The sequence below is a fragment of the Daphnia pulicaria genome, chromosome 6 (genome assembly GCF_021234035.1).
Source record: "Daphnia pulicaria isolate SC F1-1A chromosome 6, SC_F0-13Bv2, whole genome shotgun sequence".
NCBI lineage: Eukaryota > Metazoa > Arthropoda > Branchiopoda > Diplostraca > Daphniidae > Daphnia > Daphnia pulicaria.
In genome coordinates this window covers 4,052,184-4,062,550 of record NC_060918.1, presented here as the reverse complement: position 1 = coordinate 4,062,550, position 10,367 = coordinate 4,052,184, and the positions used below count along the sequence as shown (strand labels likewise).

The window sequence follows — 10,367 nt, the reverse complement described above, 5'->3', positions numbered from 1 at the left end:
AAATAATCTAACGAAAACAAGTGAAAATGTGCGGATTAGGGTTTTTAGAATTTTGGCACATTGTTTTTTTGTCATTATAGAATGTGACAGCCACTTGTTTGTCGGACAGCATTACACTGTTGACCCTGATGGCTCACAAAGAACCCTCGTTTTTTGGTTGTTGTTGTTCAAGTGGGTGGTGGTTTCGTGGTTTGTCCTGCTGAATTGATCCGCGCAGCTCAGAGTAATATGTTGAGCTCACCCTCTTTTTCCAGACTGGCCCAAGGTCTTGGTTCATTCCCAGCTTCTTCTTTTTTCCATTCGTGTTCCCACCAGCAGCATTAGATGCTCTGAGAAATATACACATAACACCGCAAGGACAGATCTGAGAAAAAAAATGAAAACTTCTCAGCGGCGGAATTCACACACACACACACTTGCGCCTGGAATTTGTTCACGTCGCCATCATAGTTGCGCTGGATGGAGTGTCTATACAGAAAATGATATTTGAAAAATCCTTTTCTCTCGTTTTTATTTTTTATCCGCCTTTACCATCGCTTCTTGAAAATTTGAAAATTGTCGATATGCGCGTTTTTGTGTCTTTTTTTCTTTCTTATTCAGTGTGTGTGTTGTACACACCCATTTCTATTTTGTCTCTTGTATATATTTATAGAGCGTGGCTGGCTGCTGTCAAACCTTTCGGCTCGATGTCAATCAGGATTTTTCCGCTACATGTTCCCACATAATAAATATTCGACTTATCTCGCTTTAGAGAGTTGCCTTTTGTCGCGGGAATGTCTATATAGCTTTTGCGCTTTGCCCGTACGCCTGGAATTTCAGATATTCCAAAGTATAACTGACTTGTAGGGCGGGCATTCTTCTTATCTTCTTATAGGCTAATACTTTGATTAATTTAGTAGTTTAATTCGTTTAATTGTTTCCCATTTTGTCATTAGTCTTTTCTTAAATACTATTAGATGTTTCTTGTTCTTATAGATCTCTGGCTCTGGTGGTGAGCGCATCAGTGACATTTTAAAGAGCTCTATAGTCCCTCGGAAGTTTTATATTAACGGGTTTTGTATAGCGTCGACTAAAATGTCGTCAACTTAAAATGCAATGCCGATCAACCGCGGAATGTTAAGTCGGGTGTTATATTGTCTACTTATAATCTGACACTTGAAAAAGTGCTGAACACACTTGGCCTTTGAAATCATATAGGGATACGTGTGATGAATTGAACGGCATCAAAAGGGGAGAAGGAAAGAGCGACGACAGCAACAGCGAGCAGCCCAGGGTGGAATTTCTTTTCGTTAGCCGCATATATTCATTGAAGAAGAAAGATAATCTTTGAAGAGACGAGAGAGAGAGAGCTGGGGGGATCTATTATACACAAGAAAAGGAAATATTGTTTGAAATTTTTTTCTTCTTTTTTCTCATTCCGGATGCGATTGTGTGTTCAAAGATGTTTAGTTATAAAAGAAACTCGTCTCAGGGGATTTCCTGAGGAGGAGGCTTGGCTCCGATAACAAAAAATAAAATACTTTTTTTTTCTTCCAGCGTGACTAACGGAGAAAATAAGGACTGTTGGCTATTGTACGATCCATGGGTATCGCGACACACTTAAAAAAAATACAAAACGTCCTATTTCTAAGGTCTCAAAAATATTTTTTTGTTAATGCGGTAGAATTTTTTTTTAATCTAGAAGATTCATCATAAAATAGGATATTACTTACTTATTAGCTAGATCTTACAACGGGAAATAAAGCTGTAAATCAATTCAATCCAAAATTTGGCTATAAAACCCGAGTTTTTTTCTAATCAAGTACAACTGTCGCAATAATCTAATGAGTGTGACGCGCAGTGCACACTATCTGAGCTGTGTGTGTGATATGTTTCAGGTAATTTCTGTGAGCCAGTCAGAAAGATGGTGAGTTGTGGAGGAAAAAAGAAAAAGAAAAAGGTCTAGATATATATATAATGTTAGAGAGTCTCATCGATGAGAACGGGAACGAAATTTCTCTCATCCCTCCCTCCAGGAAATACACGTGTACAAAGTCTGAAAGCTGGACTCGCGAGTACATGTACAAGTCGTCATCATTGGGAGATTACCGAGAGAAAAAAAAAAGAAATAAGAAAGAACGAGCGACTCGAAATCTCACGGTAATGGCATCTCGAATTTCACATGGTTAGGTATCCCGAGTGTGTGTGTGTGTGTGTATTTCCCGCAAAGTTACAGTATACACATCTATCCTCTTCTTCGTAAATATATTACACACACACACACAACGTATATTCAAGAAGAAAAAAAAATACTAATGTTTTCAGGCACTCAAAGATCCCACACTTTTACACTCACCTACAACAGCTATCAACCATCTATATATACGGAGGAGCTCTTTTCGGACAGTTGATTATACAATCTTGCATGCACAGTAACTTCTTCTCACTTGTGTGTGTGTGTGTAGTTCTCGCATCTGCCATTAGACGTGGAACTTTTTCCCGTGGAACTTTTCCTGCCCGCGATGCCGATGACTGAGCATTCTAATTTAGTGTTCAATTGAAACGCGACTGAATAATGTTTGAAACTTTCTCAGCTTTGGCTCTCGTCTGCCAATTTGATGTTATTATTACGGAATTCTGAAATAATAGAAGAAATGGTCACTCATAGCCAATAGAGAATTAAATTATTTTTCACAACTAGTAATATTGGCTGGCTGCTTTATATGTAATAATAGTAATAGCGTGAAAGATTACGAAACCATCCACTAAGTGCAAAGAAATAAAGCTATACAAGACACATGATTTTTCAAAATAGAATGTTGTCTAATTTTTGTAAAATCCCAGTTTTTCGACTAAAAAAAAACGAATAAATTCTTTTCTTTAATAAATATTTGTCAAAAATTTTCCCACTGTACCATTTCACGAAAATCTGTGTTATTTAGTGTAGATAAAATGTCAGGGAAAAAACATTGGATAAAATATAATGCGGTGATATTTCAAGACATTCTTGAATGAAGAGCCATTCCATTCCGCATAGTTGAGACCAAACTATTTGCCCCAGCTGAATAGTTGGAGACGTTTGAAAGCTCACCGCAGATTACCATCAGAAAATTATAATGCCGCGATGCTGCAATGCTCCGATGTTAGACATTCAACTGCGCCTGAAATGAAACTGAAATTTGCGCGAACACAATATCAAATTGCTGTGTGTGACCCTCTCTGTATTGACCGCTTATCTTTAATGAAAACATTAGTTACAGTATAACTTTATCGGCTACCAAAAACACCGCGCCGTGGGAAAATGACGTTGGAATTGGAACGAAAAAGAAGAAAAACCGTTTGAAAAAAAAGACAAAATCGCATCCCATAAAAATCGGCGGGATCGATGTAAACTTATGACAGTGCCCAGGTATACAAAGATTTGTCTTATATGGTATATATATACTGTACTATTGTATATATATAGCTCTCTCTCTCCCCTCTCAAAAAATATGCGTGTATATAAATAAATAAAAATAAATGGGATTGGGTCGTCGGATATGATTCAAGGGGAGTCACACAGTCTCACCCAATCCTCAAAAAGTGAATCCGAATGTTGTTGTCCTTTTGATAGAGCTAAAGCCAAAGGTGCGGTGCCGCTCTCGCGCGCACCGTATGCCCTCTCATCCATTTTTATGACTTTTCAGGTTGATTTCCGCACATTTCGCCGATCGCAAACGTACCCAGGTAACCTCGTCTCCGGCTTTATAATATCAGCCAACACATATAAAACAAAAGAGCAGCAGATGCGCAAGCATTTGTACGTCATAAAACTACTCTCCAAGTTTTCCTTCTTTCTATACATGTACCGATATTGACAAAAATACAGTTTCATTCGAAAATTAGAAAGTTACGTTATTTGACGACGGTAATTTCCCCGAGTCAATTTGATTTTCGCAAAGAAACGGCAGCGATTCGAAAAAATAAAAAAAAAGTATCACATCAAAGAAGTGGCAAAGTCAGAAAACCTTATTATGAATGCAATAAATTGTGATGGCCTTGCATCAGCAGTGACAACAGAAGGAAAAGGGAGGAGAGCGAGCGAGAATGGTGAGAGATTTTCGGTTCTTTTTTCTCTTTTTCTTTTTTTTCTTCACAAAAATTTCGGTGAGAACGGCGCAACATTTCCCGAGCCAAGACTCTCTTGTATGTGTGTACACACTATAGACGGTGCGACGCGGAGTGCTGCTGACGACGACAAAAGCCCGAAAGATTTGAAATATTCACACGGACACGGCACTATAGCTTATATACCAGGGCGCCTCGCACCGTTTCCCATGAATCAGTAGCGGCGAGAAAAAAACAGAGTGACTACTCTCGCACGTTACTCTACTCTACCTGAGAATATTGGACTAATAACATTTATTCTTCCTGTTCCGATTTTCATGGAAACAAATATTACAACCCAAAAGCCACGCTGTACTCTTATGTGGATCATCTAGAATATAAAAGCTAATGACTATCAATTTTTACTTTGACACGAACAATTAATGTTTGATGCGTATTATCGAAATTGATTCGATATGTGTCGTCCGTCTAAATTAGTCGTCCATCTATAGTGCAGATTGCGGGCCATCTTCTATAAAATGAAAACTGGTTTTAATCACTTTGTAGCTAGTTGATGCACTATAATATAACTGCTTTTGTGACTTGGTCACGGCACCTTAGGGGAAAAAAGAAAAATAGAAACAAAGGGCGGTTTTTTTAAAACGCCGAAAATGATTATGAAAGAGTGCGGGTCGCGACCTGAAACGTGTTGTTTGCGATCAATTAAAAAGGCTCTTAGCATAGCCCTGTTTGTGTATTATCTATTTCTTCTTGTCAATACGTAACAATTTATTATGACTCGTCGATGTGATGGATTCGAACAAATCGCGGTTGACTGTGTATAATCCTATGCATGATGAATCACTCCCCGCCCATTTATGAGATAATAACGCGTGTGTTCCACTTGATCGGTGGTGTGTGTTGAACAAGAAAAGAGGGGCATTCCAGAATCCATCATCGGCTTAATCTCACTTATTTTCTTTTGATTGGTGATATTATTATTTCTATAAGATGTAACAAAAAATACAGCTCAGTGCAACGCAAAGAAAAAATAATAATAACAAATGGAAATGATATCAACATTATTTATAGGGCGATAAATCCCGCATCAATTATCCGAGAATTACGCAAACAATTTGGATGGATGGAGAGACCTGATGAAAATTGGTCAAATCTTTTTTTTTTAGATATGCTTGTTTGTAGTTCGGTGTACTGTTAGATCAAATTGCTTGAAGAAAATTTAGCGAAAAGTATATAGATTTGAAGGCAATCCAGTTTTGCACTACTTTGTCGGTGCTATGTCTTAATAAAACAATTCAGAACGGAACCCAGTTGTTTTTTTATGACGAGGATTTCCTGGAATATTTATAGACGAGAGAGGCAAACAAAATATGTACAGCAAGAAAATATATTTGATTTATGCCATTTTATCCAGCAGTTGTGTCTAGACTCTAGACATGAGCGCGCCAGTATATTATTTTGTTGTTTGCTCTCTTGTAAACTAACTAAACACAAAAGGTGTTTGTAATAAAGTGTGTCTGTCTACAGTTCCCACCCGATTCGATACGTCACAAAAAAAGAACTGTTGTTTTTTCTTGCTTTTCTTTTGTTGGTTTTTTTTTGTTTTTTCACCAGGGAGAGAGAGAGAGAAGATTTCTCCGGTTCTTTCAATAAATCTGACAATACAAAGAAATGCTATGCGAACAATTTATCCCGAAGGAAACATGTCCAAACGGCTTGGTGCTGGTGTTATCTCACCAATTCACGTTATTTTTTTCTTTTTATTTCTTGTATTCTCACGAAGTGTTTCTCTCATACGATCTACTTTTTGGGTCGGGGATTTTTTAATTTCAGTTTATACATCTATGTTTCATCTGCTGCTGCTAGTATATAGAAGAAAGAAAGAACCAAGTCCATTTCGATTAACTGTTGCTCTCACATCCTCGACTGTGTCAATTGTGAATTCTCACAGGTAAAACTCGTCGACTAGATATTATTCGGCTTTTGGGAAACGAGAAAACGCCGAAGTAGCAAAGCGCCATTATTTGCCCCGTGTGAATCATTGAAATGAACTAGGAACTATAGGAAACAACATTGCTGAGAAATAGTGCTGTGCCGACTATGTGCTTCTCTAGCTGAGATAGAGGAGAAAACCACAGCATTTTGATCAATAGTAGTAGGCTTGTTAAATATCTTATTCCCACACTCAACAGCAAATATATATTTCTACCGGATAGATGTAGGCTATACGCTTTGAGTCTTTGACTGGAAAAAATAAAGGAGGCTCAAAACATGAGAGAGAGAGAGAGAGTGAGGAATAAGAGAATGAAGAAGGGAAACTTTTTTCATTGTTCGACCATCGATAACTTTTTCGGCTCAATCCTCGGACTATATCGTCCTCTATCCGTCGACGAATTCCAATAATAAAAAGCCTCTGACAAACAATATTATTCCCTATCGTGTGTGTATCTACACATCTATTGATACGTAAGCATAACAAAGGAGATGGACCACGGTGGGAAATGTTACAAAAATATACCAACATTTGATTTCGCCTATTTCGATTGAAGAAAACGAAATTTTTAATCAAAAATTGCCATCTCGTTTTTGGCACTAGCAAAGATTGTCATATAGTAGAAGACTTGGAACAAGTTTGGAAAATAACGATCACGATCTTTGTATGAACATGCAAGATGAACCGCCGCGATGTGAAACTCGGCCGTTTCGAGAGATTGATATCTTTTATAACCGACTTTTTATTCCGGATAAGAATCTTCCGCTTTTTCTTAAATGGGCCTTTAGCCAAATCAATGTATAAGGTATAGTCTGCTGGGCGATCGTTTATCTTTCAGATTTCTTCTCGTCTTATAATATTTGTTTCCTTGAGAAAACCGATACTTATTTGAAGCTGATGAATTCACAGCTTAAATGGTCGGCCATACAAGGAGGATAAAAAGGAAGAAGAAGAAGAAGAAGAAGAAAAAAGATATAAATCCTCTTCTTCGCATAGGGCAATTATCTCTCCGCGCTCCGAGAGTGTAAATCGCTCATTATGCAGGTATATTTAAACGGTCGGGGGGGTTGGTTTGGTTGGTTGATGGGAAAGAAAAACATAAGAGGATGTGCAGAGGTTTTTTCTTTTTCTATTCTTCTTCTTGTCTGTTTTGTGCTGTTGTGTGTTCTCGGGCATTTTTCTTCTTCTTTTTTCCTTGTTAGTTGCTGGCCAGCAGCGCGCGGGATCAAGTAGTAACTGGACCTTTTTTCGAGGAGGAGGAGGAGGGATGTTAATGGTGAACAAAGTTTCTATAGAAAAGAAAGAAAGAAAAAGAAAAAGAAAAAAAAACTTAGAAATTGTAGTCACCTTAATGAGCCGGGCCGGCCGGCACCTTTTTCTCCGATGCCGCTCCTCCGCTTCGCTGATGCTGGGCAGCAGCACAGTATATATATATGTATAGGTAAAACCGAGTGTGTGTGTGCTGGTCACCTTTTTTATTTTCTTCGCTTTTCGTCTCTTTTTTATAATTGGACCCGCCGCTGCTGGCCCGCCGGAAGGCTGGGCAAAAGAGATGATAGTAGAATGACAAAGATGGTCAAAGATTCGGCTGATTGAATCCCTCCTCCTTCTCCTTCCAAAAGGCCAAAGAAAAAAAAAAAAAGAAAAGAATATAAGAGGCTGGTTTGTTCAGTGCGGCACCATAACGAATTTAGGAAAGAAGAAAAAAAAGAGCGGTCTGAAACCCAAAACGAAGACGGGCCATTCCGACCCGATTTGTGAGAAGAGTCCCGAACAAAAAAAAAGAAAAAAAAAACATAAAAATAAGAGGACGGGTATGGGATTTGAAGAGAGAGAGAGAAAATCCCTGCTTCATTTTCCCACGACGGCTGCATAGACTTTTTCTTCTTCTTCTGCAACAACCCTTAGCATTTATAATGCACACACACACACACCTACCTTTGTGGCCCATATTGAATAATAAGGGGAAAAAGAAAAGTCATTATTACCATTTATTGATCGAAGTGACGGAATATCACACACGTTCAGGTGTGTGTGCAAAAGTTTCGGGGCCAAGGCGATATGAACTGCGGCCGTGCTGAATTCGTCATCGGCCCACATTAGATTTTTACCGTTTGATTAGCATTCTGGCTGGCGGTTGATCGCCGTGTTGGATTTCACACTTGCCCTCAACACGCAATTTGATGCAATTTGAAGGTTTTCAATTCATAATTTAATTTTAATTTCAATGCTAGGCTTACTTTAACTAACCAAATTGTTATAAATGTTTGTTGCAAAGCCGGTTTTTAGCCTAAATAGAATTGGCTCTGTTGTACATGATTCGGCCGACTACCGCTAGATGGCGGTGCGATAGGCTTGTCGACCATTTTGGCCACACCCCTCATGCTGGTTTCAAAAAGCCGGTGCGTTGTGAGAGCGAGCAGCAGTGCAGCAGCAGAGTCCCCCTCGGCGTGTGGTGGACGTTATTCAGAGTTCTCCAGCCACTTCGCCATTGAAAGCAACGCTCCGTTATTGAAGAGCTCTTCCACTTATTGTGTGTGTGTGCTCTGTGAAATCTACCAACGTTATTTATTTCTATTTCTCCCATTTTCCCCGTGTCATCTGCAACACTTTGATCAAATTAAAGAAAGAAAAGTGGATGATGTTGAGTGGTGATTGGTGAATCCGAGTGAGAGATTTGGCGACCACATTCCAATTTTGATTGTTGCCGTTTTGTTTTTGTCTGGAGCCGAGATGGACCACCGCCATTATTCACCTGGCGGATTATCCGAGTCTGAATTGGACGAGAGTTCGTCGACGGCCAGTTCGCCGATGAGCATTTCGAGTGCCGAGGCCAGTTCGCCCTACGACAGCAGCCGCCTCAATGGCGACGACGATCCAACGGATAGCTCCTTCTCGACTTGCGTCAACTCGCCCGTCACCTCGTCGCCTCCTAGTCCGGCAGAAAGCCTCTGCAACATCAACAACCACTCCACCAACAACTCCACCTACTCGACTCCGTGGTCCAACAGCAGCAATCCCTACTACAACAGTTGCAAAAGTGTGCGGTGGTTTCGCGACGATCGCGGCCTGTGGAGCGAGCGATCATCCAACCGGCGGAGTTCCGGTCCCTACAACCGGAATAACACCACCACCACCACCCCTTCGGGCACTTGCAGCAAATTGCACGTGTCCAATTCGAGCAATCACAAGGAGATGAGCGAGGTGCTGATCGAGGCTGTCCAGCGGGAAGATCAAGTCCAGCTGCGCCACTTGCTGGCCAAGAGTGCCACCCACGTCAACATTTTGGGACAAGAAGGCGATTCGCCATTGCACCGATCCTGCCGGCAAGGCAATCTGGACACAGTCAAATTACTCGTAAGTCTCCTGAACACATTTCCAATCACCACGTGGTCCAATTTAATCTAACGACATTTTTCTTTTCCTTTTTTGTTAACAGGTTCGTTACGGAGCCGATCCGGAATTAGCCAACCGGGAAGGATGGAGTCCACTGCACTTGGCCGCACACAGCGGCTACCACGAGGTTGCACTTTACCTCCTGTCTCTCACGCGGAGGTAATCAAGACGAAACCGCCTCTCGCTGGATTCTTCTTCCCCCCTCACCGCCCGTCTTCGATCCGGCTGATCCCAATGTCACAAGTCAAATATTAGTTGCAAGACAACCGGATCGGCCGTTTTTTGGGATGTGTCTGTTTATTTTGGGGGGAGGGAATCCGAGTCACTGTGATTTTTTCTCACTGGGCTTCTTCTTCTTCTTATTATTAAAAATGGTTGAATTGAAAAACTCGGAAATAATGTTATATCGAGCTGACGTCGTGTATGTGTCAGGCCTCCAATATCGCGGAGTGTTTAACCCATCATCACGGCGTCTTAGCTCTCTCATAGTGAAATTTGTGTGTGCCGTGTGTGTGTGGTGTGGGATTGTATCTGTGTTATACATCCGAGTTTGAATGCCGAGTCTTATTATTTGGTCGTTGAAAAACAAAAATTCGTGCAAGATGGAATACCGCACACACACACACAGTTCGCACAGAACAACAGCAAAGCCTTGGATTCGAATAGAATCGCCCATATAAAAACACAGTTCTTTGTTCTTGTAAAATACGAGTCTTTTCTCTTTCTCTCTCTTATATCTGGAAATTCCACCATTTTCTTTGGCTTTTTCTTGTGTATCATTTCTTGATGGTTTCTTTTTGTTGTCTCATGACGTCCTCATTCTCTTTTTTTTAAACTTTTTTAATTATTATTTGTGTGTTGCTCTTGTACAGTACCTTCTACACATGTGATT

General features: G+C 40.2%; 1 protein-coding gene across 1 annotated transcript; it reads left to right on the top strand.

Annotated features, from left to right (window-relative positions):
• Positions 1-8,512: 8,512 nt before the first annotated feature.
• On the top strand, positions 8,513-10,158 carry LOC124342447 (ankyrin-repeat domain containing transcription coregulator asaA-like). The gene is made up of 2 exons (XM_046795437.1): positions 8,513-9,436; positions 9,519-10,158. Exons 1-2 carry the CDS (start codon positions 8,813-8,815, stop codon positions 9,636-9,638), a joined length of 744 nt encoding a protein of 247 aa, XP_046651393.1. The 5' UTR covers positions 8,513-8,812; the 3' UTR covers positions 9,639-10,158.
• The last annotated feature ends 209 nt before the right edge of the window (positions 10,159-10,367 follow it).

Coding starts and splice junctions, on each gene's coding strand:
- LOC124342447 (XM_046795437.1), top strand. CDS start 8,813: ATGGACCACCGCCATTATTCACCTGGCGGATTATCCGAGTCTGAATTG. Junction 9,437..9,518: donor TGGACACAGTCAAATTACTC/GTAAGTCTCCTG, acceptor TTTTGTTAACAG/GTTCGTTACGGAGCCGATCC.